The sequence below is a fragment of the Pristiophorus japonicus genome, chromosome 1 (assembly GCF_044704955.1).
Source record: "Pristiophorus japonicus isolate sPriJap1 chromosome 1, sPriJap1.hap1, whole genome shotgun sequence".
In the NCBI taxonomy this organism is placed as follows: domain Eukaryota; kingdom Metazoa; phylum Chordata; class Chondrichthyes; family Pristiophoridae; genus Pristiophorus; species Pristiophorus japonicus.
The window spans coordinates 385,009,032-385,036,837 of NC_091977.1; the positions used below are offsets into that span (position 1 = coordinate 385,009,032).

At 41.8% G+C, this 27,806-nt stretch overlaps 1 protein-coding gene across 2 annotated transcripts; it reads right to left on the reverse strand.

Moving 5' to 3' along the window:
- Positions 1-2,503: 2,503 nt before the first annotated feature.
- On the reverse strand, positions 2,504-27,680 carry gdap1 (ganglioside induced differentiation associated protein 1). Of its 2 annotated transcripts, XM_070875250.1 has the most exons (6): positions 27,488-27,680; positions 17,878-18,070; positions 15,321-15,494; positions 8,347-8,441; positions 7,322-7,436; positions 2,504-3,485 (listed from the first exon to the last, which is right to left on the reverse strand). In XM_070875250.1, exons 1-6 carry the CDS (start codon positions 27,650-27,652, stop codon positions 3,142-3,144), a joined length of 1,086 nt encoding a protein of 361 aa, XP_070731351.1. In that variant the 5' UTR covers positions 27,653-27,680; the 3' UTR covers positions 2,504-3,141. The 2 variants fall into 2 exon arrangements, with proteins under 2 accessions (XP_070731351.1, XP_070731359.1); XM_070875258.1 differs by lacking the exons at positions 17,878-18,070; positions 27,488-27,680 and adding an exon at positions 15,949-16,029.
- Between the last annotated feature and the right edge of the window lie 126 nt (positions 27,681-27,806).

Here is a 27,806-nt window from a genome sequence, read left to right on the forward strand (position 1 = left end):
CCTTTGTTCTGGAATACCTCTAAAGAAATTGAGAGCTATTTCTTAGCTGTGTTGTAATCAGACAGCAGTCAGCCTGAGGCATCAAGCAGCACAAAGCTAATAACAGGGCTCTGTGATACCAAATAGCCACGCAAGTAGCAACAATATTTCAAGGATGAATAGTATGTTGAGGGTTAGGACAGAAAAAGTATCGTTACTATTTTGACATGGAGTAGAATAATAGTTTGTAAGTATTGGTGCAACATTGAGAATCCAGACCGATAGGTGGCAGGGTCGTCCGGATTCCATAAAATGTTCCAGAATCCGGACCCGCTGACCTCACCGCCATTCGCCTCACCCTTACCTCAGGGCCTCCTCGCTGGCCGGCCCGAACACCTCCCCCTCGGCGGGGCCTCGCCCGAGCAGCTCCTCCTCAGTGGGGCCGGCCGGCCCGAACAGTTACTCGAGGGGGCCCCACGCAATGATCTATTCGAGGGTGTCGGCCGGCCCGAACAGCTCCTCGGCAGGGATGTCACTCTTTTCAAGTTGGGGCAAGACATTGCTGTTCAGGCAGTACATAGAAAATAGGTGCAGGAAGAAGCCATTCAATATGATCATTCAACCTCAGTACCCCACCCCAGCCTTCTCTCCATACCCCCTGATCCCTTTAGCACTAAGGGCCACATCTAACTGCCTTTTGAATATGTCCAACGAACTGGACTAAACAACTTTCTGTGGCAGAGAATTCCACAGGTTCACAACTCTGGGTGAAAAAGTTTCTCCTCATCTCGGTCCTATATGGCTTACCCCTTATCCTTAGCCTGTGTCCCCTGGTTCTGGACTTCCGCAACATCGGGAACATTCTTCCTGCATCTAACCTGTCCAGTCACGTCAGAATTTTATACGTTTCTTCTAAATTCCAGTGCGTATAAGCCTAGCCGATCCAGTCTTTCTTCATATATGTCAGTCTTGCCATCCCAGGAATCAGTCTGGTGAACCTTCGCTGCACTCCCTCAATAGCAAGCATGTCCTTCCTCAGATTAGGAGACCAAAACTGATCACAATATTCCAGGTGTGGTCTCACCAAGTCCCTGTACAACTGCAGCACGACCTCCCTGCTCCTATCCTCAAATCCTCTCGCTATGAAGGCCACTATGTCATTCGCCTTCCTCACCACCTGCTGCACCTGCATGCCTACCTTCAATGACTGATGTACCATGACACCCAGGTCTCATTGCACCTCCCCTTTAACTAATCGATCACCATTCAAATAATAATCTGCCTTCCTGTTTTTGCCACCAAAGTGAATAACCTCACATTTATCCACATTATACTGCATCTGCCATGCATTTGCCCATTCACCTAACCTGTCCAAGTCCCCCTGCAGTTCACACTGCCACCCAGCTTAGTATCATCTGCAAATTTGGAGATATTTCATTCAATTCCTCCATCTAAATCATTAATATATATAGTAAATAGTTGGGGTCCCAGTACTGAGCCCTGCAGCACCCCACTAGTCACTGCCTGCCATTCTGAAAAGGACCAGTTTATTCCCACTCTTTGCTTCCTGTCTGCCAACCATTTCTCTATCCATTTCAATACATTACCCCCAATACCATGTGCCTTAATTTTGCACACTAATCTCTTGTGTGGGACCTTTTCAAAAGCATTTTGAAAGTCCAAATATACCACATCTACTGGTTCTCCCTTATCCACTCTACTAGTTACATCCTCAAAAAACTCAAGATTTGTCAAGCAGGATTTCCCTTTCATACATCCATGCTGACTTGGACCGATCCTGTCACTGCTTTCCAAATGTGCTGCTATTACATCTTTACTAATTGACTCCAGAATTTTTCCCACCACCGATGTCAGGCTAACCAGTGAGCATCTGCCAGTCACCTGACCGGGATCTGCATGACATCAGCACTGGATACCCAAAATGGGAAAATGTGCCGTTCCCCAGCACTGTGTCTCTCTCATTGACCAAAACAATATTTGGAATTTTTTTCTGCTGGAAAAGCATCAGCTAGCACAGCAGCAGTCAATTGGGAGGAGGAAAGAGAGAAGATATGGAGAATGATCTGCTTTGTTCCTTTTAAGCATTATGGATAGAGAGGAAGATCATACAGTTCATGACGTCTGGGAGAACAACACTCCTTATGGAAGCACTTCCTGTATGATATTGCTTCCTGGTGAATGGTGGAACTATCCTAAAGATATATGGATGATAAACAAATAAAGGAAGATTGGCAAACACTTCCCAAAGGAGTTTCCTACTCTTATTTATAGGATTTATTCATGGCAAGGGCATCACTGAATGTTTCAAATAAAAATAGAAAATGCTGAAAATACTCAGCAGGTCAGGCAGCATTTGTGGAGAGAAAGAGTGTTAACGTTTCAGGTTGATGGCCTATCAGCAGAATGTTTCCTCTGATCTTTTGCCCATCATGTTGTTATACAGCCAAGAAATAAATATTGAAAGCTGTTACCAGCTGAAAATAAATGTTAAACCTTACCATTCTTAGTTTAAACCAATTTGTTTTTTAAAAAAAAGTTTATTACACAGTTCTTTTTATTCTTTTATTTAAGTACAGGAGTATGAGACATAGAGATGTTATTGCCAAGGTAACAGTCTCTAACTAGACTGTGCAGTGTACACAAACATACATATTCATGGTATAGTAACAGAGGTCAAACATAAAAGAATGACGTGTGAAAACAGTTTGATACACAAGGGTTAGAGAATAGATTTTTTATTAACCTTTGAACCCAAGGGATTCACATCTAGACTGACGATTATTCAGGTGCATTATAGATTTGTTAACGTGCAGGAACCCAGAAACATTAGGAGGCGACAGCATAGTCTACTACCCAAAGTGGACTAATAGAAAAGTGAACAGATGAGTTTTTGAATTTTTATAATAAACGGGTTGCATTGTGCATACATTTCTTTAAAATATCCACATATTGCAGATTTGCTATCTTTGAAAATAAAAGATTAACCAAAGTGACAGTAAGCTTCTTTATTGACAGCACAAGTTACTGCAACACTCTTTATTCAGCTATATTTTAGCTTGATAACTGCAATCAGATTGTAGATCCCGCAGCTCCTCAATCAAATTCTTGCTGAATGACATATTAAGCTTATGCTGACAAAATCTATGACAGTCTCTTTTTAAGGAACAAGAAAGCAAAATACCCTATTCCTCCCAGCAGGCTAATCATAAAACTAACACCCAAAAATGAGGGAGCACGTTTTTTAGCAACCCGAAAAGCTGTAGGCAGTACTGCTGATAGTAAAATGTTGTTCACATTCCCCAAGACCTTTCGGAAAGTCCTTTGCTGTAACACACGGTCATAATAAGATTCTAAATTTGGTCGTTTTCCATTTCCCCAGTATTTTCTGGCAAGTCCAAGAAACTTCAGCCGATGCAATGTTACACTCAGAGATACATCTGCAAGACTAAAGAACTCACCACAGAGCCATGGCTGTTGTCCTTCTTCTGCTCAAGAAAAAGAAACTTGCATCAATATTTCTATTAAGTACCATATATTGCAAATTGCATTACTTTAATATTTGCTACAAATTATCACAAGACAAAACAAGTTGCTTTATGATTCAACCATTGCAAATCTTCCTGCCAATAAAGGTATTGATCAATAAAACAAAGATTCCAGTTGATTTTCAGAAATGATTTAAAAATAATATGGCTTGTAATACCCAGAAAGTTTTTCTTTTTAAAGCCCAGTTTAGATTTTAATTTAATTGTCCACTTTTTCCTAATTTCTGGACAAATGTGCTACCTTCCAAGACCAGACTACCTACTTCAGCTGGGAGGGATAGTGTGGATCATATACTTCACAATCAACATTACCATTCAGTTAATCAGCCAACAGGTGGTTGGACACAAGTCTTAATGCTAATTTTTCCTCCCCGCCTTCAAAATGGAGCATTCTAATGTTAGAGCACACTTTAGTAAAATTTCACTAGGCAAGAGATGGCAATTTCTAGGAGTAGTTTGATGAGCCTGCAAGCCTGTGACCTAGAAGTTCCCAAATTCCTAAGAATTAGGACCAAATAAAAAAATCAAATCCTCAGTGGTTACCACTGAATTCTGACAATTAAATTAACCCAAATGTAAAGATATACAGCGAATGAAGAAAAGTTGTTTCCTTCCATGAGATCTTAATAACCCCAGCACTAGCCCACACATTTTAAAATACAAGTTGAGGCTGAAATTTGAACTGTGACTCCAATACTCAACTACTACAATCACTAGTTTAGGATTTAATCAGACATAGTTGAAAATGAACACCTGACTTTTTAAAGACGGCAAAAAAATTATTTAAATGTTCAGAGACTACCACAAATCTTACTGATTTGAAGTACAAGCTTCCACCGGGGTATAACTGTAGCATTTGACTCCGATTTGTAGATAATAGAGTTCTGCGATGGCTTATTATGTTTATCATACTATGTGATTCAGACCAGAACGCTTCCACCTTCCAACATGTGTTAAATTAGCTAATCCCAACTGGGATACAGTACAGGCACTATATTTGGCCTCAGTCACCCATGTCAGCAAAGGGAAAATTCAGGCAGGGCTCCTACTCCTGATCGCGACCTAGCAACCTCTATTGAAACATAGAAAATAGGTGCAGGAGTAGGTAATTCGGCCCTTCGAGCCTGCACCGCCATTCAATGAGTTCATGGCTGAACATGCAACTTCAGTACCCCATTCCTGCTTTCTCGCCATACCCCTTGATCCCCCTAGTAGTAAGGACTAAATTTAACTCCTTTTTGAATATATTTAGTGAATTGGCCTCAACAACTTTCTGTGGTAGAGAATTCCACAGGTTTACCATTCTGGGTGAAGAAGTTTCTCCTCATCTCGGACCTAAATGGCTTACCCCTTATCCTTAGACTGTGACCCCTGGTTCTGGACTTCCCCAACATTGGGAACATTCTTCCTGCATCTAACCTGTCTAAACTAGTCAGAATGAGATCCCCTCTCATTCTTCTGAACTCCAGTGAATACAAGTCCAGTTGATCCAGTCTTTCTTGATATGTCAGTCCCGCCATCCCAGGAATCAGTCTGGTGCACCTTCGCTGCACTCCCTCAATAGCAAGAATGTCCTTCAAGTTAGGAGACCAAAACTGTACACAATACTCCAGGTGTGGCCTCACCAAGGCCCTGTACAACTGTAGTAACACCTCCCTGCCCCTGTACTCAAATCTCCTCGCTATGAAGGCCAACATGCCATTTGCTTTCTTAACCGCCTGCTGTACCTGCATGCCAACCTTCAATGACTGATGTACCATGACACCCAGGTCTCATTGCACCTCCCCTTTTCCTAATCTGTCACCATTCAGATAATAGTCTGTCTCTCTGTTTTTACCACCAAAGTGGATAACCTCACATTTATCCACATTATACTTCATCTGCCATGCATTTGCCCACTCACCTAACCTACCCAAGTCACTCTGCAGACTCATAGCATCCTCCTCGCAGCTCACACTGCCACCCAACTTAGTGTCATCCGCAAATTTGGAGATACTACATTTAATCCCCTCGTCTAAATCATTAATATACAATGTAAACAGCTGGAGCCCCAGCACAGAACCTTGCAGTACCCCACCGGTCACTGCCTGACATTCTGAAAAGTACCCATTTACTCCTACTCTTTGCTTCCTGTCTGCCAACCAGTTCTCAATCCACGTCAGCACACTACCCCCAGTCCCATGTGCTTTAACTTTGCACATTAATCTCTTGTGTGGGACCTTGTCGAAAGCCTTCTGAAATTCCAAATACACATCAACTGGTTCTCCCTTGTCCACTCTACTGGAAACATCCTCAAAAAATTCCAGAAGATTTGTCAAGCACGATTTCCCTTTCACAAATCCATGCTGACTTGGACCTATCAGGTCACCTCTTTCCAAATGCACTGCTATGACATCCTTAATAATTGATTCCATCATTTTACCCACTACCGATATCAGGCTGACCGGTCTATAATTCCCCGTTTTCTTTCTCCCTCCTTTTTTTTTTATAAAAGTGGGGTTTACATTGGCTACCCTCCACTCCATAGGAACTGATTCAGAATCTATGGAATGTTGGAAAATGACTGTCAATGCAGCCGCTATTTCCAAGGCCACCTCCTTAAGTACTCTGGGATGTAGACCATCAGGCCCTGGGGATTTATCGGCCTTCAATCCCATCAATTCCCCCAACACAATTTCCCAACTAATAAGGATTTCCCTCAGTTCCTCCTTCTTACTAGACCCTCTGACCCCTTTTATATCCAGAAGGTTGTTTGTGTCCTCCTTAGTGAATACTGAACCAAAGTACTTGTTCAATTGATCTGCCATTTCTTTGTTCCCCGTTATGACTTCCCCCAATTCTGACTGCAGGGACCTACATGCAGGGGATAGTATGCAGATATGGATGTTGGGCAAGGACAGGAGACTACAGAATTCTCACACAAGAGGGACAATGTAACCGGCTTCTGCGGAACCGTACGTACCCCAATGAATAGTCAAACAGACAAAATTGATATGGAAAATATTCTTTATATAAAAGTGCTCATGTCTTCCTATACAAAATTACTTAATTGAGTTGCTGTAGCATTGTGGAACTGCAACTTTTTCCTGCAACTATACAACAAAAAAATGCATGATAAGAGGCAGCGGAGGAAAACAGCTAATTTACACAGTCTAATCTCACCAAGCAGAAAATGGGTTACTTTTCAACTAGAGTCAAATCATAAAATTCATGAACACAACAAAAACAAATTTATGTAGCACCATACTCAAAAAAATCCAAAAGCATTTCATGAGAGATCAGAGCAAGGAACTGAGAGCAAAGTTATGAGCAGTGATTGAAGGCGAGGAGAGAGGTGGCAAGGCAGAAGGATTTAGAAAAAAAGTTCCACAGCACGAGGTCACGGAGGCTGAAATCTCTGCTGCCGACATATTACAGTATTTCAAATGCATATGCAGCTGAATAGAGCAGTAGTGTAGTGCACTGACCTCCCAAGACGGGCACTTACACATAACCTACCACATGTGCTGGATTTCTGATCTCAGCCAGACTATTATGGAGAGGTGCTCCCCAACAGGAGGTGAAGAAAATCTGAAGACAAGACACCTCAGGCTGGGTCTACACTTGCAGATCTCCTGGAGCACCACAAAGAAAATCCCGAGACAGCAGGTTGCCTACTCCTGCCATGGTCGGGTATAACGATTGCCCCAAGTCAAGCTAAAGGGGAATAATGAAATGAGGGACAAACTAAAAGCAAAACAGTGACCACATGTAATGGTAATTTATTTGATACAGACCTGGAGTTTCCTCAATTCTTCTCTGTAGCTCAGTCTCCACCTGATCCAGAACATTTTCCAGTTCATGGAATATTTTTTTCAGGTAGTTTACATTATCATGGTCCCGGATCTTGGACTGAAGATAGAAAAGTCAATTAAAATGGGAAATTTGGTTTATATACACAAGAGAAAACTACGTTGAATAATATTCTCCTTTTTAGACATTTACAGATTTAAGTGTGGTGGAAGGGGCAAAGTGATTCAATTAAGTAAAACCAGTGAATCTCTATGGTATTGCTCAGAGTGAGCCAGGGAATAATGGGTTATTCAGCGAATGGGATATTTGTGCATTAGCATGCTTCGAGCACTCTGGGCATTTCCCACACACTGGAGAAAAATTTTGGTCTGTGGATCCACACCAGCTGCAAAACCTGTAACTTATAGACAGAGCTTAGATTCAGTGTTGGGAAGGAATAAAGATGGATACCATTTGTAATTAAACTTTAGATTTTTTGGATTTTCAAGTTGATAGTGTTCCTCGTGACAGTACAGCATTAATATGAACACAGATTTTGCTTACAAAATACATACTTTAAGAAGGGATCCATATTCTAGATTACAGTCCTGGGGGTGAAACTTCAGCAATATGCACACAAATAGAGGATTGCTGGAAATGTTACAAACTAGATTTTGAAAGGCTGATTTACAAGTAAAAATTAGTACTGTATGTAACAGGCAAAGAAAAGGATCATTTGTGGTCTCATTTTGGAAAGCAGTGGTCATGTAAAGCAAAGTGCCCAGAATTAGGTGATTAACAAAAGGTTTTACTCAAGAATGGGGTATCTTATATTTAGATTTGGCAACAGTCTTCCTTGGTACATTTGCAGGTTTGTATTTTCTGAAGTGCAAATCAGTTTGGTTTTGTGTTACTGTTTTTTGTCATAAGCTTACAATTTAAAAATCCATTTTAATGAGGTAATGCCCATAATGCAAACATATAAATTAATCAAGAAAAAACATTTAAGTAAATTATAAAAAGCACTTACCTTTATTTGTTTCTGCTTTGTTAAATATGCTTCACGCAATTCTGGGTGCTGCTGAGCAAGCTTCTTTAATTCAGATTCGGTGTTTCCAATTTGGCCTGAATGTAAATTAAAGTGCACATGGAAAAGGACATGGGATTTGGAATTTCAAAATCATATCACTAATTTTCTATAATGCAGCTTCCTGTGTCTCAGCACATTGAATCAAAAAAATCTGAAACTGCACTTACCACAACTCTAAAACAGGACAAGTTCAGAACGATCCCAATATATGTCCCACCTTACAATGGAAACTTCTACAAGGTGCTTTACTCACATTTCCAAAAATAATTTGATAAAGTTCCACACAACAGACTAATATTTACATTTAAAGTAGTGGGCATTGATAACAACAACTTTCATTTATATAGCCTCTTTAACATAGTAAAATTTACCAAGGCACTTAGTAGGAGCGTTTTCAAAAAAAAAAATCAACACCAAGCCACATCGATTTATTAGGACAGGTGAGTTAAGGAAGTAAGTGAATTGTAGAGGTTTAGGGAGGGATTCCAGAATTTATGGCTTAAGCAGTTGAAGGCACAGCCACCAATGCTGGGGTGGTGGGAATCAGGGATGCACGAGAAGCCATAATTGGAGGAGTGCAGAGATCTTGGAGGGTTGCAGAGCTGGAGGAGGTTCCAGAGATAGGGAGGAGCAAGACCATGGAAGAATTTGAACACAAGGATGAGAATTTTAAACTGGAGGTGTAGCTGGACCAGGAGCCAATGTAGTCAGCAAACACAGGGGTGAGGAGTGAACAGATTGGGTGCGAGTTAGGATACAGACAGCAGAGTTTTGGATTAGCTGAAGTTTAGTACCATGAGACCATTAGAATAGTCAAGTCTGGTGATTACAAAGTCATGGATGAGGGTTTCAGCAGTCGATGGGCTGAAGCAGGGATAAAGATGGGCAATACTACAGAGGTAGAAGTAGATGATCTTGGTGATGGAGAGGATATCAGGTCAGAAGCTCTGTTCAGGATCAAATAGCTGAAGCATCAAGTAGTTCTTACAATAGTTAGCAGAACTAAATGGTGTGTCCTAGACTGGTGCGGGGACTCCAGTTTCTAACTTGCATCAGCAACTTAAATTCAGATCTCAAGACAAACTGGTCAAATTCACACGTGATACCAAAATATATGGGACAATGAATTTGAGGAGACAGACAAAATTTACAAGACAATTTTGACTGAGGCTACTTCCAGTTCCACTGTCCCTTAGTGTCAAACAGTGTGTAAATAAGAAAGTGCAGGAGAGATGTAGCGAATGGAGCCGGGAACTACAGAGTAAGAGCCAGTGAGACAGACATGGGTGTGTGTAATAAAGCTTAAGCTGACATGAGAGATCTATTTAGAGTTTGCCAAGGGGGGGGGGGCAGGTGAGTATACAGATGCGGCAAGAGACGATATTGGAGTGGGACACAACCAGAAAAGTGCGGCTATGATCATTAAGCATGAAGGACAGAGAGAGCGAGAGAGAGAATATGAACTAGATGTTTCTTTGGAAAAGTATTGTTATAGTTCTTTAATATGTTAAATACCTGAAAAAAAAATCTCTACACAGCAGTGCAAATTTAAAAACAGTGCCACCCACTGAATAGGTCATGCAACAGCATCTTGTGTTTCCCTTTGGTAAAGGTACTGGGGAGTATGTTAATGTTACAGCTAATACACCCACTGCCACAATATGTAGAATGTAAATATTTAATAAAGGAGATAATCTCAATTTATCAAAAAGCCTATTTCCACCCGACAATGAAAATGAAGCCATTATTTTCTGGAAATATTTATTCATGTAAAATTGAGAATTGCAAGGCTTTTTACAGTTAAAACTACCAAAATCTGAAGAGCGGCAGTTAAATAATGCTGGCCTTACGAGTAGAACAATCTTTAAGAAACTAATTTATATATACCTATCTCATAAAACTGTCCGAAAGTAATTTCAGCAATTATTAAATTGTATATAAAAATGTAAGTATAGGTGTGATTAAAAAGAAATAGGCAGTTAGTGCCAAAGGAATGACGCTCGACGCTCATTGTGCTTATAGCTGACCACAGACTTTTTACAGGCTTTTGAGCAGCAACAATTTAAAGCTCTACAGGAGATTTACGAGAATCTAACTACTGCCCCATGACATTCAATGGCATTACCATCGCCGAATCCCCCACCATCAACATCCTGGGGGGCCACCATTGACCAGTAACTTAACTGGACCAGCCACAAACACTGTGGCAACAAAAGCCGGTCAGAAGCTGGGTATTCTGCGGCGGGACTCACTTCCCGACTCCCCAAAGCCTTTCCACCATCTACACGGCACAAGTCAGGAGTGTGATGGAATACTCTCCACTTGCCTGGATGAGTGCAGCTCCAACAACACAAGAAGCTAGGCATCATTCAGGACAAAGCAACCCACTTGATTGGCACCCCATCCACCACCTTAAACATTCACTCCCTCCATCACCGATGTACAGTGGCTGCAGTGTGTCCCATCTACAAGATGCACTGCAGCAAATCACCAAGGCTTCTTCGGCAGCATCTCCCAAACACGCGACCTATATCACCTAGAGGGACAAGGGCAGCAGGCGCATGGGAACACCACCACCTCCAAGTTCCCCTCTAAGTCACACACCATCCTGACTTGGAAGTATATCGCCGTTCCTTCATCGTCGCTGGGTCAAAATCCTGGAACTCCCTCCCTAACAGTACTGTGGGAGTACCTTCACCACAAGGTCTGCAGTTCAAGGCGGCGGCTCACCACTACCTTAAGGGCAATAAATGCTGGCCTCGCCAGCGATGCCATATCCCAGGAACGAATAAAAAAAAAATCTGTGGCATGAGCAGGACAATCAACAGCATATCTCTTCAGCCAGATTGAAAAATCCTCAGATATGCTGTCTAAACCAGGAAGTATAAATTAGAATATTTAATTCAATTCAATGTAAGTTACATACAGAAAGCGAAATAAAGAGAAGGAAAGAAAGATGGGATTAAAGAGATAGGAGACAGAAAGAAACAATTAAAATTTGTTATAATCTCCAACAGTAAATAAATTCTGAAGAAAATGAGACTCCACGCTTGTAAAATTAAATTTTCAGTGGTAGAGAGGTTGTTTGGCAGTAATTAAGAGTTATCACGCAGTTAAAAATTCACTTGCGCTTGAATGCACCAGGCCCAACTTTTTCTGGCATGTTTAGTGGATAACTTGTGGCCAAGTACAGCAACTTCACGCCATTGATGTATTTTAATGCCAATTCTATTGGTGTCGTCCCAATGTAGCAAAGCTTGTGGAGGAGCAGGGCCAATCGGACAGCAATTCCAGATTTCAGCGTTTAACTGTGCATGTGCTGACACCAGAAGTTGCTGTCCGATTTACTCCATAATAACATTCAATGCCGAAAGGCTGAGTTATTTCTATTGCAAAATCTGAGTCATAGATTAAAATTAACAGAACACTTCTTGAAAATTGGTGTTCTGAATAAACTGAAACGGTATATTGAGGAATGACATGGAACACACATTTCAGGTAGTAATTCACAACAATTTGGTAATTTCAGATTGCAGTAATTAGTCAAGCTTTTAGATTTTTTAATAATTAAACATGTTGAACCATTTAAAAAACAGGACATCAGCTTTAATACTGCTTCATTAAATAGTTCTGTCCATAATGGCTACAATTATATTTAGCATTAAAATTCCACTGAACAACTGCAACTGAGGCTAAGGCAGGGAACAGCTTTGATGCACAGAATTATTAAATAAGCAGCAGTCACTAATTCAAACACACACTGAAGCAGCATGATCTTTGGAAACCCCAACATCTTTCTGTACATTTTTAATTTATATCCCTTCTGTAATTTTCTTCCCTCCTCTCTTGGAGTCTTTAAATCATGCTGGGGTATGATTTCATAGGTGCCAGTATATCATATGAGCCTAGATAGCAAGTACCAGCAAGCTATTGGAGTGAAGTGAACTGCAGCAAGATCTGACCCTGTTCTAACCGGTTAGAAAAGTAAAAGCCCATGGGATTCCAAGGCAAAGTGGCAAGTTGGATCCAAAATTGGCTCAGTGGCAGGAAGTAAAGGGTGATGGTCGACGCATGTTTTTGTGACTAGAAAGTGGTTTCCAGTGGGGTTCCGCAGGGCTCAGTACTAAGTCCATTGCTTTTTGTGGTATATATGACTTAGACTTCAATGTATGGGGCATGATTAAGAAGTTTGCAGATGATACAAAAATTGGATTTGTGGTTGATAGTGGGGAAGAAAACTGTACACTGCAGGAAAATATCAATGGACTGGTCAGATGGGCAGAAAAGTAGCAAATCGAATTCAATCTGGAGAAGTGTGAGATAATGCATTTGGGAAGTGCTAACTAGGCAAGGGAATACACAATAAATGATAGGGCAGAGAAATGTATAGGAACAGAGGGACCTTGGAGTGCATGTACACAGATCCCTGAAGATAGCAGGACAGGTAGATAAGGTGGTTAAGAAGGCATATGGGATATTTGCTTTTATTAGCCAAGGCACAGAATAGAAGAGCAGGGAGGTTATGCTATAAAACACTAGTTAGGCCACAGCTAGAGTACCGTGTACAGTTCTGGTCACCACATTACAGGAAAGATGTGATTGCACTCGAGAGGGTACAGAGGAGATTTACGAGGATGTTGCCTGGACTGGAGAATTTTAGCTATGAGGAAAGATGGGATAGGGTAGGGTTTTCTTCTTTGGAGCAAGAGGCTGAGAGGAGATTTAACTGAAGTGTATAAAATTGAGGAGCCTAGATAGAGTGGATAGGAAGCACCTATTTCCCTTGGCAGAGAGGTCAATAAACAGCAGGAATAATTTAAAGTAACTGGTAGAAGGATTAGAGGGGAGTTGAGGAGAACATTTTTAACCCAGAGGGTGATGGGAATCTGGAACCTACAAGGCTACAGACCAAGAGCTGGAAAGTGGGATTAGGCTGGATAGCTCTTTTTCAGCCGGCACAGACACAATGGTTCGAATGGCCTTCTTCTGTGCTGTAAATTATGATTCTATGAATATTCACAACTTGTACACACACACTTTGTAACAGAGATCAATGGATTACAAGCAGTATTGGGAACTCCTGGCTGATTTTTTTCCCTTCTCTAGCCCAGAGAAAGTGGAGCCAATTGTAGCACCCGACTACCGTCATGCTTTTTTGTTTTTTTCAAAATACATTCAGATACAAATCTGGCTATATATCACTTATAATCTACTCCCAAAAGGCACAATACACACCAGAGGCAATGTGACACTAAATTCTAATAATCAGTGGTCCTCTAGTTCTACATTAGCATTAGCTTGTCCTAACCTTGAAGCAATGCAAACATCGCTTGTCTCTCATGTAAGAGACAAAAATGCATCATTTACACACCTCACAATTTCATGTGATGAAAAGCGTGCAGTCCCATATTAAACCAAAAATGGGTCCACATCAATATTCTCTTTCAGCTACGTGGCTGAAACTGCGCAGTCGGTTTTTCCAATACAAAAACCACATATGCACGATATTTTAAATGGCCCGTGCACCGCCAAAAATAATTACATAAGAACATAAGAATTAGGAACAGGAGTAGGCCATCTAGTCCCTCGAGCCTGCTCCGTCATTCAACAAGATCATGGCTGATCTGGCCGTGGACTCAGCTCCACTTACCCACCCACTCCCCATAACCTTTAATTCCCTTATTGGTTAAAAACCTATCTATCTGTGATTTGAATACATTCAATGAGCTAGCCTCAATTGCTTCCTTGGGCAGAGAATTCCAGAGATTCACAACCCTCTGGGAGAAGAAATTCCTTCTCAACTCGGTTTTAAATTGGCTCCCCCGTATTTTGAGGCTGTGCCCCCTAGTTCTAGTCTCCCCGACCAGTGGAAACAACCTCAGGTCACCTTGGTTCACATGTTTTAAAATATGCAACTTTAGTAAGTCACCTTTCTTCTGCAATGTGAGGATAATGTAACATCACCCTTGGTTCAGTGAAAATATGCAGAATAGGTCTCTGTCATCTGCAGATTAACTTAGATGTTTGCAAACATACTAATTTTACAGAGCTCCATTTGGGATTAAGGCACAACAGAATAAACCATTGTAAGGAAAGTGGTAGTTCCCATCAAGATTCAAACTATAGAAATATTTAAACTATTAAGTTTGCTGAAAAGTAGCGACACAGGTTAACAAGGCCATAAAAAAGCAAACTAAGCACTAGGGTTTATTTCTACAGGGATTGAATTGAAAAGTAGAGAAGCTATGCTAAACTTGTATCGAACCTTGGTTAGACCAAACTTGGAAGTACTGCGTACAATTCTGGCATATCATAAAAAGGGTATAGAGACACTGGAGAGGGGGCAAAAAAAGATTTACATGGATACCACCAGAAATGAGAGGGTATACCCAACAGAAATTATGAACAGGCTGGGTCTCTTTTCTCTTGAAAAAAGCCCGAGGGGTGACCCAATCTAGGTCTTTACAATTATGAAAGGTTTTGATAGAGTAGATGCAGAGAGAATGTTTCCACTTGTAGTGAAGAGCAAAACTAGAGGCCATCAATATACAATAGTCACCAAGAAATCAGATAGGGAATTCAGAAGGAACTTCTTTACCCAGAGAGTGGTGATCCTGTGGTATTGTGTTCCACATTGAGTGGTTGAAGCGAATAGTATAGATGCATTTAAGGGGAGGCTAAACACGGATATGAGGGAGAAGGGAATAGAGGGTTATGCTGATGGATTTAGATGAGGAAATACTGGAGAAAGCTCAAGTGGAGCATAAACGACGACATGGACTGGTTGGTCCGAATGGCCTGTTTCTGTGCTGTATATCCTAAGTAATCCTATGAATTGTCAGCCAATTAGGATCTCAAAAACCGGGGAAAAACAAATATCTACCCTAGCACAACTGTTGCTAGATTCTACTTACTACGAATTCTAGTGGTTGCATATGCAGGAATCATGGAGTCCAAAGTTAACTCTGGGTGAAGAATACAGCCATGGGTATAGGCATCCATAGGGAGAGAGTCTAGTAGTTCTCGATAATGTTGTACTCGTGGATAATACAGGCTTCCTTCTTTTGGCATCAATTTGGGGATGTTTGCTAAAAGTACAAATACACAAAGATCACACTTATTAAAATCAGGGAAATTGATGAGAAAAGTAAACAGGGCAATTCTCCAGGCAATTTCTTCTTTTAAAAAAAAAACTTGACATTTCTCTGCCAAAGGGAATGTCAGCAAGATTTATACTACAAGTAAACACAGCGTAACAAGGTTACAACCTTTTATGGTTCTTGGTTTTTCTAAATTCCAATACCAAAGAATTGGACACACACACACACTGTGCTAATAAATTAACCAACATGAAATTCCTTTGTCTACTACTTAACAGAGGCATTAACCTATTTATTTTAATATCCCAGTGTGATTGCAATCCTAAATTTCTTTGAACAAAGTCGAGGGAATGTATACTATACCAAATATCTTCTAATCTCCATCAAGTAATTGGTTAGACATTGAAACAGAACATTACAAACACATCTCAGAACATGTTACCTCAGAAACTGAAACATTCCAGCTGTGGAGTCTGCTAGCTCTATATATTGTACATTACTTCAAAATCACTATGATTTGATGTAACAAAGGAATAACTGTAAAGAAAAAGACAAAATAAATATGTAAATTATAATCTGATTTATAAATCCTTAACTGAATATGAAAATGTGAAAATAAATATACAAACATCAAATGTGACAAATACAGAAGAAATATGTAAAATTCTAGTACGTAATGTACAAATACTCAGACATAATTTCAATTTATATTAAACTTGAAATAACAAAATCACAAACATATGCAAGTCTTTTTTTCTTTCAAAGAAGCATGAATGAGAGCGAGCAATGGTGCTAAAGATCTGGCTAAAGCAGCTCAATTGAGACAGCTGAGATGTACACAAAATATAGCCCAATTTAAACCCTTTACAAGGATATAATTTCTTCTTGGCTAAAAGTAAGAGATTACGTGGGTTCTCATAATAGTTCAGTGATTAACTGCACTGTGTAGTATGGTAGGGAGCCCAGAGTTTAAATGCACTGAGTACAATAGTAGACCCAGAGATTAAGTGCATTGTGTAGTACGGGAGGGAGTCCTGCGAAGTTCCAGAATCAATGCCTAGACCATGCGGAGTTAGTTGCTAGCAGTTAGTGCAGCAATTGACCTTAACATCCACAGGCTGTAGAGTGAAAAGGAAAAAAAGAGCTGAGTTCCCACTCCTGGCCAGCTGAATTCTGCACCAAAAGATTTTTTTGTATAAACCAATACCACCAAAAATTAAAATGCTTTCTTTGGTTCTATGCATCATGCCAGTGCTACATGGTGTTATTTCGCTTACAAAATTTGCACTTTATTTTTTTTTTAAATGAATATATCAATACTGCTTCATAGGTCCCAATATACCTCCCACACCTTCAATATAATTTCAGATTATCAAAAATATTGTAATTGGTGATTGATTCTGAAATGCAATGAATATAGCTTGTTTTGCCAAATAAAATGATGCCTGAAAAATGTAGTTCTAAATTCTCTGATCATTCACTTGCTTAATATTTAGGATTTGGATGTTCCTCCCAATGGGGATGCACGCATTGCACAAAACTGCCTTCAACTCAGCATTGTTGTCAATTTCACTTAGAGAAACCAGAGGGGAGAATGCTGTGGGAAACAGAAATACTCACATTGTTACAGCAGAGGGTGCTGTACGCTAGATTTACATCAGCACTGGGATTGCTGATACTCATACTATCAAACTTTAGAAGCTAAGCCAAAAGACAGCCCATCCCACATAGGCCTCCGTACACCTTACTGTTTTTGTAATAACTCCTGGCTCTATTACTTACTAAAAATGGAATAGATTCTGTAATTTATATTTGTGATCGCAGTTACAAGTTAAATTTGCTTTCCATTAAAGTCTTGATTGAAAATCTCATACTTTGATCAGCGCTTGAAAACCCCAATTTACAGGATTCCTGCAATGAGTCAGCTGGTGAAGACATTAAGTCAAGACATGAACCAATCACCATAGTGATTGGCTCAGGTACTTAATGTTTTTAATAGTTCCCTTCTAGGAACTGCCAGGATTGTGGCAAGCTGCAAAAAGTAGCCTCATGCCACGTGGTTAGGAAGGGAAAGCTTCTGCCAGAAATGCACATGTGTGGACCACGGATGGCAGAGGATAGGGCTTGGCTCTGATGCCCTCACAATTAAACAACCAGCCGATACTCGCTGTCCAAGCTCACACATGAAAGCAGGCCACCTGCAGGTGGTCATTTGTACCCTTAGGGCCCGCACTGAGTCGTCGACACCTTCAGAAGAGGAGATCGGGAAAGAAAGAAAAGCAGCTATGGGTGGTGGGGGAGGAGAAGGAGGAAAAACACACCATACCACATACAGTGGTTCCACTACAACAAAGTATTTCCTTAATATTACCATCTTCAAATGTGTTCTCCAGGTAGTCAATGATCTGAGTGGATTCACAGATAATGTTGTCTCCATGAATTAATACAGGCACCTCTCCTGCTGGGTTCAAACGCATAAACCATGGTTCATTGTGCTCACTTAGTGGTAGGTTAACGTCATACTCCTCACATTTTAGACCCTTTTCTGCAATAACCAAACGAACCTGAAATGCAGCAGCAAAGAGATATCATCAATACCATCTCACATTTTTAATCCTTTCACATTACGGTATTCATCAGAAACACTTCCATTGTTTGTTACTGTATCGATGCGCTTGATTTCTACTTTTATTAATTACTAACTAGCATTCATACCAAGATAAATGTAATGTATACTAAGTTACGTCTAAAAACATACATGCAAGCAACAGAGTATTCAAAAGCAAGCAAGAAATCCATTTAAGTATGACATTGGTAAAACCAAAGCCATCCTGCTCCCACCTACATCTCTGTGCCCTGGAGAACATCAAGCTCCCCATCTGCCACCTCAGGCTAAGTCCAGAGATACAGAACCATAATTGAGTTTGAGTGGCGATTCCATCCTCAAAAGAATTCTTTCATTCTATTCCACTCCCAAGACCACACTCTTAGACTTCCATAAACAGACCATCTACCCACTGATGCCCAAACCTTAATCCATATATTTTATTAGCTATAGCCTTGCCTTCTCTAATGCCCTTCTGGTCAGCATCTGGTCATTCATTCAGAACTCTACAGCTTGTATCTTCATCTGCACAAAATGCCACATTGTAAGTATCACAACCTAGCCAAGTTCCACGGTTTCCCAGGCCCAAACAAATTGATTTAAAGTTTCTCAACCTCATTTCAAATCCTTCCATGGCATTGTCCCACCCCGTATTTTTTCTTATTTATTCATTCACAGGATGTGGGCGTCATTAGCAAGGCTAGCATTTATTGCTTATCCCTAATTGCCATTGAGTAGGTGGCGATGATCCGCCTTCCTTACTTGCTGCAATTCGTGTGGTGAATGTACTCCTAATAGTGCTGTTAAGTAGAGAGCACCAGGATTTTGACCCACCGATGATGAAGGAATGGCGATATGTTGAAGTCAGGATGATGCATAATATGATGGGGAACTTGGGAGGTGGCGGTGTTCCCATGTGCTTGCTGTTCTTAAGTGTTAGAGGTCATGGGTTTAGGCGGTGCTGCTGAGAAAGAAGCCTTGGTGAGTTGTTGCAGTGCATCTTGCACATGGTACATACTGCAGCCAGTGCGTCAGAGATGGGGATAGTGAATGTTTAAGGTGGTGGATGGAGTGCGATCCAGCGGACAGCCTTGTCCTCAATAGTGTCGAGCTTCTTGCTTGTTGTTGGAGCTGCACTCATCCAGGCAAGTGAAGTGTATTCCATCACACCTCCTGACTTAGAACATAATGGCTGATCCGATCATGGACTCAGGTCCACTTCCCTGCCCGCTCCCCATAACCCCTAAGAAACTGTCTACCTTGGTCTTAAATTTATTCAATGACCCAGCTTCCACAGCTCGGAGGCTGCGAATTCCACATATTTACAACCCTCAGAAGAATTTCCTCCTTGTCTCAGCTTTAAATGGCGGTCCCGTATTCTAAGATTATGCCCCCTAGTTCTAGTCTCCCGTCAGTGGAAACATCCTTGTCAAGCCCCCTCATAATCTTATGTGTTTCGATAAGATCACCTCTCATTCTTCTGAATTCCAATGAGTAGAGGTCCAACCTACTCAACCTTTCCTCATAAGTCAAACCCCCCCCCCCCCATCTCCAGAATCAACCGAGTGAACCTTCTCTGAACTGCCTCCAAAGCAAGTATATTCTTTCTTAAATATGGAAACCAAAACGGCACGCAGTATTCCAGGTGTGGCCTCACCAATACCTTGTATAACTGTAGCGAGACTTCCTGCTTTTATACTCCATCCCCTTGTGCCTTGGTGGTGGAAAGGCTTTGGGGAGTCAGGAGAGTCATTCTCCACTGAATACCCAGCCTCTGACCTGCTCTTGTAGTCACAGTATTTATGTGGCTGGTCCAGTTAGTTTCTGGTCAATGGTGACCCCCAGGATGTTGTTGGTGGGGGATTAGATGAAGGTAATGCCATGGAATATCAAAAGGTGGTGGTTAGGTGACTATCTCTTGTTGGAGGTGGACATTGCCTGGCACGATTGTTAAAAGCCACTTATCAGCCCAAGCCTGGATGTTGCCCAACTCTTGGTGCATGCAGTCATGGACTGCTTCATTATCTAAAGAATTGTGAATGGAACTGAACACTAATCAGCAAACATCCCCACTTCTGACCTTATCATGAAGGGAAGAGGGATGAAGCACCTGAAGATGGTCAACCCTAGGACACTGCCCTGAGGAATTACTGCAATAATGACCTGGGGCTGAGATGATTGACCTCCCAACAACCACTTTCCTTTGTGCTAGGTATGACTCCAGCCAGTGGAGTGTTTCTCCCCTGATCCCTGTTGATTTCAATTTTATTAGGGCTCCTTGGTGCCACACTCTGTATAATACTGCCCTGATGTCAAGGACAGCCACTCACACCTCACCTCTGGAATTCAATTTTCGTCCATGTTTGGACCAAAGCTGTAATGAGGCCTGGAGCCTAGTGGTCCTGGCAGAACCCAAACTGAGCTGCAGTGAGCAGTTTATTTGTGAGCAAGTGTCACTTGATAGCACTGTCAATGACACCTTCCATCACTCAGCTGATGATTGAGGGTAGGCTGATGGAATGGTAATTGCCAGTTCAGATTTGTCCTGCATTTTGTGGACAGGACATACTTGGGCAACTTTCCACTTTGTCGGGTACATGCCAGTGTTGTAGAGGTACTGGAACAGGTTGGCTAGAGGCACGGTTCGTTCTGGAGCACAGGTCCTTTAGCATGACAGCCAGGATGTTGTCAGGGCCTATAGCCTTTGCTGTATTTAGTGCCCTCAGCTGTTTCTTGATTTCACATTGAGTGAACCAAATTGGCTGAAGACTGGTATTTGTGACGGCGGGGACCTCAGGAGAAGGCAGAGATGGACCATCCACTCAGCACTTTTGGCTGACAATGGTTGCAAACGCTTTAGTCTTGTCTTTTGCACACATGTGCTGGGCTCCACCATCGTTGAGGATGGGGATACGTCCTGCCGGTGGGATAGAATATACCATGGAATGGTGATGGAGGAGTCTTGGGTGCGGGCTGAAGGTATGATTTTTTGAGTATAATTATGTCAGGGCTTGATTAGTTTGTGGGGTAGATCTCCCAAGCACAAGTCCCCAGATGTTAGTGAGGAGGACTTTGCAAGGTTAATAGGGTTGGGTGCAACTTGGTCATATCCAAATCTGATGCCTAGGTCGAAACCAAGTTGTCTGTTCGGTTTTATTCTTCTTATACTTCTTTGTAGTGGTTTGATGCAAGCTTGCTAGGCCATTTCAGAGGGCAGTTAAGAGTCAACCACATTGCTCTGGGTCTGGAGTCACATATAGACCAGACCAGGTAAGGACATTTGTGGATCAGTTGGGTTTTTACAACAATCATATAGTTCCATGGTCACCATTACTGATACCTTGTTCATTGAATTTTTTTTTTTTTAAAAACACAATTCAAATTCACAAACTGCCATGGTGGGATTTGAACAGACATCTCCAGATTATTAGACCAGGCCTCTGGATTTACTAGTCCAGTTACATAACCATTACAATACTGTACCCTAACTACAGTAAGAAATCAAGGGAACTGGGGATAGGGCGGGAAAGTGGAGTTAAGGTAGAAGATCTGCCATGATATTGAATGGTGGAGCAGGTTCGAAGGTTCATATGGCCTCTTACTCCTATATCTTTTGTTCTTGTGTACCTACCCAGCCATATGTCCCTGCACCCTCTCCACTCATCCAACAATGCTTTGTCCCCGGTCTCTTTGACTTGCCATCAGTGGACATTCAGCCAATATATCTCGGGCCTCAGGACTTCCCTCCCCCGACAACCTCCCCACAGGCCCCACTCCTCTGCATGCTATCCCCGGCTTTCAAAAGCCCCACAAAAACTCTTATCAACTATACCTTCAGACCCTCACTCCTAACCATGTCACCATCTCCTTTTATCCCTCCTACTTGGCAGTGTCTATTCTATAAAGTACTTTGAGATGTCTCTCTCTGCACACAAGGACGGTTAGATATTCAAGTTGTTGCTTATGTTGAGGGACAAACAAATTTATATTATTTACCATCCTTTTGAAAAAGTCTATGCATCTTTAAACTCTAGCCATTGTATAAAGGTCACGACTGCATCGCAAAGGCATCACAATAATTCACTGGCTCCCTATCCAGCTTACTTCCCGTTAAGTTGATTCTGAAGTATACTTGCAACTCACTAAAGAGTAGTGTAACTCTGTAACAATGTCTTGAGTTATATCATCAACTAATACGATTGTTGCATATTCAGTTTGATTCACTAAACTTTTGAGCCAGGCGCTACAATGCAAATACCCAAGGTAATTAATAACATTCCCAGGAGAGTGTTCCTTTCTTAATGAGTCAATTCCAGCTAAATGCATATTCCAAATACAATTCATAGCTTCAAATAATTCCATAGTACCATATTCCTGATTCACTTATAAAAGGTCTGAAATTTGTCACAACATAGCCACACATTTTGAAAGTCTAATTATTTTTCTTTATTAAGATTTATTTTAATTTTAGAATTGGATATAATACCAAGACTTACTATTTCTAAAATCGGCAGTTTCTATGATCTTATTTTTCATTTCTTCTAAAGGTACTTTGCCCCAGAAGATATTATTCATGTGAGCCTTGCTAGTCAGTGCCAGCTGATTATCTGACTGTGGAGGACATCACAACTGAGTCAAATCTGTCAAAGTCCTATATCGACAAGCACATTTCCAACAGGAAGCACTGTACAGCAATCAGTAACACTAGCTCAAGCTCACAGCTCCTCCAACTGAGATAAGCTAGCTCAGCACAGAGTGTGGATTAAGCTTGGAACCTTGCTTCTGATCTACAGTTTATCAAGCTCTTGTTTCAAATAAAGTGGCAATATTCTCCAGGTATTCGACAGAAAGGCTTTTTGGGTGGATTGTAAACTCAAGAAAAATATCCAACCAAATTTCTCACTATATCTTGACATCTCTGAAAATTTAGGACAGCAGAGAATGAAAACATCCAATCAACAGTCAGTTGTATTGATGCAATTTGTGGCTAACCAACATACATAAAATTGTTAATTTGAATCAAAATAGCATAAAAAACACTCTGAATATATGCTGTTTAATTTGAATTATTGGTCAATTCAAATTCCCATACTCAACTGGTGAAATGCACCACTTAATTTGCATTCAACCTAATGATCACCTTCAGGTGCTGCAGGCAACAGCATACGTGACCAAATTCCTTGAGTTTTGTCTCATTATAAGCACAACATCTTTAATGCTGATGAAATAGGATTTTCTTTTTTTTTTAAATCTGTACCCAAACATCAACGAATGCTTAGGTGGGGAGAAAGGTTAACCTATGAATCACCGCCATGCTTTATGCTGGCATGGATAAGAAAAAAATAAAAGCAGCTTGCGATGGGGAATTCCAAAAACCTCGAAGTGTTGTTGTTACTCAGCTGGAAAAAATTCTCTCCCGACTCTACTGCACTTATGAACTCCTAACTGTTCAACCTTTGACCCTCCATTCAACATCACATCTCTGTAGCATCACACCCTCACCACCACCTTTGATGCCCTAGTTTCAGTTAAAACAATTACTCTCTTGCACCCTGACTGTTCCCCCGGTACAGCCCTGATCTTCGCTCCCTTAAGTCCATGGTTCACAGACTTGAACGGGTATGACAGACAACTGGTTTAGCCATTCACCACCAGATCTGGCTGGACCACATAAAGCATTATCGAATTCTGCTCCCGTCTGCCAAAATTGCTCACGATTCCAGAATCATTCTGGAATGCAACGATAAACCCCAGCTTCTATTCTCCACTGCTAACCATCTTTTTAAAGCCTTCATTCCCAGTCTCCACCCTCACCTCCGACAATAAGCGTGAGGAGCTCATGGACTTCTTTGTCTCCAAGATTGAGACCATCCAGTCGTCCGCCTCTGCTTCTTTCCTTCATTCCCTTAGCCCACCGGGCCAAACTTCATCTAAGTATGACCCCTGCCCTAGCCCTGACCTCACATCTTTCTCCAGTTTCTCTCCAAGCTCCCCTCATGACCTATCCTGTCCATGAGATCCACTTCCTGCTCCCTTGACCTTAAGTCCCACCAAACTGCAGACCAACCAACTTCCTTTTCTGGCTCCCATGTTAGCTGACATTGTTAACAGTTCTCTCTCCTCAGGTACTGTACCCCTCTCCCTCAAATTTGCCGTCATCACCCCTCTCCTCAAAAAACCAACACTAACCCCTCCGTCCTTGCAAACTACCGCCCCATCTCCTACCTCCCATTCCTCGAACGTGTTGTCGCCTCCCAAATCCATGCCCATCTTTCCCACAATTCCATGTTTGAATCCCTCCAATCCGGTTTCTGCGCCTACCACAGTATTGAAACGACTTTAATCAAAGTCACAAATGGCATCCTTTGTGACTGTGATAAAGGCAAACTACCCTCCTCGTCCTTCTTGATTTGTCTGCAGCCTTTGGCAAAGTTGACCACTCCATCCTTCTCCAACGCCTCTCCACCGTCGTCCAGCTGGGTGAGACCGCACTCGCCTGGTTCCATTCTTATCTATCTAACCGTAGCCAGAGAATTCACCTGCAGCGGCTTCTCTTCCTGCACCTGCATCGTTACCTCTGGTATCCCCCAAGGATCTATCCTTGGCCCCCTCCTATTTCTCATCTACATGTTGCCCCTTGGCGACATCATCCAAGAACACAGCATCAGTTTCCACTTGTACTCTGATGACACCCACTCTACCTCACCATCATTTCTCTCGACCCCTCCACGGTCTCCGAATTGTCAGACTGCTTGACTGACACCCAGTTCTGGACGAGCAAAGATTTTCTCCAATTGAATATTGGGAAGACCGAAGCCATTGTTTTCGGTCCCCGCCACAAACTCCGTTCCCTAGCCACTGATACCATCCCTCTTCCCAACTTCAGTCTGAGGCTGAACCAGACTGTTCGCATCCTTGGTGTCATATTTGACCGTGAAATGAGCTTGTGACCACATATCCGCAGCATAACTAAGACCGCCTATTTCCACCTCCATAACATCGCCCGTCTCCGCTCTTGCCTCAGCTCATCCGCTGCTGAAGCCCTCATCTATACCTTTGTTACCTCCAGATTTGACTATTCCAACACACTCCTGGCTGGCCTCCCACATTCTACCCTACGTAAACTAGAGCTGATCCAAAACTCAGCTGCCAGTGTCCTAACTCACACCTAGTCCTGCTCACCTCTATGCTCGTTGACCTACATTAGCTTCTGGTTAAGCAACACTGTGATTTCAAAATTCTCATCCTCATTTTCAAATCCCTCCAAGACCTCGCCCCGCCCTATCTCTGTAATCATCTACAGCCCCACAAACCCCTCCCCCCCCCCCCCCACCACCACGAATTTTGCCCTCTTGAACATCCCTGGTTATAATCGCTCAACCATTGGTAGCTGTACCTTCTGTTGCCTAGGGCAAGCCTTTTGCTCCCTGCCTAAACTTCTCCACCTCTCTCTCCTCTTTCAAGACACTCCTTAAAACCTACCTTTGACCAAGCTTTTGATCACCTGCACTAATTTCTACTTATGCAGCTCGGTGTCAAATTTTTTAATCGCATAATACTCCTGTGAAGCACCTTGGGACATTTCACTACGTTAAAGGCGCTTTATAAATACACGTTATTGTTGTTGTGCCTTGTAAGTGGTGCAATTAAGGATGAGCAATAAATGCTTGCTGTGCTAACGACACTGGTAACCTACAAAACAATTCATGGATGACTGGTGTTCTTTGAGGAATAACTGCATCTCTATGAAGCAAGGCACCTAGAAAACTTACCCGATGGTTGACAACTGTGAGGCCAACATGAAGTGTTTGCATCCAAGTGTGATAGAGCTAATACAATATCAGTGACCCAGCCAATGGATATTGGCATGATTTATTATAAACAGCACAAGAAATGGTTGGTGCAAAAAGTGATTGTCACACAGGATGCTGAAATGCCATTTCAATGAATGTTCTACATGCAATCTACACAATTCATTAAATCATGAAAGCAAAGACTATTGCCATCAGCTTTCTGCATTGCAAATTCATCTGACAAGCAGTGGAGGCAGCTATATGTGGCATAGTCAAAGATCGAAAGCCATCTAAATAAGTTTTCTCTGTTGCAACTATTAGCAGAATTTACTCCATTGTTGATGTTGTTAGCAAGTTATGACATCCAAATCACTAACCAACACAAAGATTGTTGATACTCTCCAGGAGTATGTTGCTGCTTTGGGTGTGTCAGTGAGGAAAATGCACAAGCAAGTGGATCCAGCAGATAGATAGAAATAGAGGAACCAACCTCTACCATGGCGTTCAATTAGATGCAATTGCTGTGGAAGTAGCCAATAACTGACCCAGATATCCCAATGCAAGTTTTCCCTGTGGACAGATGAACTGTCAATAGAAAGCAAACTGCAATGTTTCACATTTTGCATTACACAGCTTGTCTAGTGGTCAAATTTCTATCACATGCATTTCAGTAGTAACTTTGATGTTTTACAGTATTGTTTAGTGTTCCTAAAGATCCTTTTCAAGTATATATACACACAATTCCCCTTTGATGAAAGTTATTATTGAATATGCTTCCAACATCCTTTCAGGCAGTGCATTCCAGATCAAAACTAGCTGCATAAAAAATTCATCATCATCTCCCTCAGGTTCTTTTGCCAATTACCTTAAATCCTGACAGTTTCTCTACTTTATCAAAACCCTTCATAAATTTTGAACCTCTTAAATCTCTCCTTAATCTTCTCTGCTGTAAGGAGAAAACCCCCAACTTCTCTAGTCTCTCCACATAACTGAAGTTCCTCATCACTGGTACCGTTCCAGTAAATCTCCTCTACATCCTCTCTAAGACTTTGGCATCCTTCACAACATTGAGAAATTGTTGAAAGACAAAACTGAACAGGAACAAAATCCATGTGATCAGCATTTTGAGTGGTCTTCTGAGTAGAGTTGAAGAAAAATTCTAGACTAATTCAAGACCTAATCAGACACCTGCCTCATCTGTACTTCTTTGTGAATTCAATTTTTCATGTTACAGCATATGAGAGTGTAAAGTACAACACGCTACCAATGAGGGTGGTCATCTCATCTCATGTTCATTCCTATGCTACATAATGGCTGCCACCACAGGTATTGACTTGCGCATAAAATAATCAGTCCCTTGTGACAAGCTTGACCCAGGTTTTAAGTCCTTGGTGTGGAGGTTCGGATATCTAGGTCGGTCACCTCATTGCATTGTAGTGCATGGGAGAAAAACATAACCAGGCACCGTTCACCGTACAGAGAGGGATGTAAGAGGCATGTTCAGCCCAACCCCAACATCATCATCATCATCAACCCAAACCCTATCTACCCCACCACTCACAACGTTATCCGCACGAACTCACCTTCTGTGAACAGAAAGACTGCGACCAGTGGTACAGAACCAGTTTGACGCGAGTGCTCTCAAGTTTTTGGACGACTTGCACTAGCCCGTCGCCTTGCTCCGACCTCCGCACTTCCATATGTCGGCATCTTCCATCGCTGTCCATCTCCCCTGCAACCGCCGCCATTGCGCGCTCCTGTCCTGCGTGCGCCGGGCCCCGGGGCACTCTGGGCGCTGTAATCCAATGCAACGCTCACGTCATCCTCAGTTCAGTAGCACGGACTTAAAAACTACAATCCCCACAATTCAACGCGAAGGCCAGGTGGTTTGCAAACAGCAAT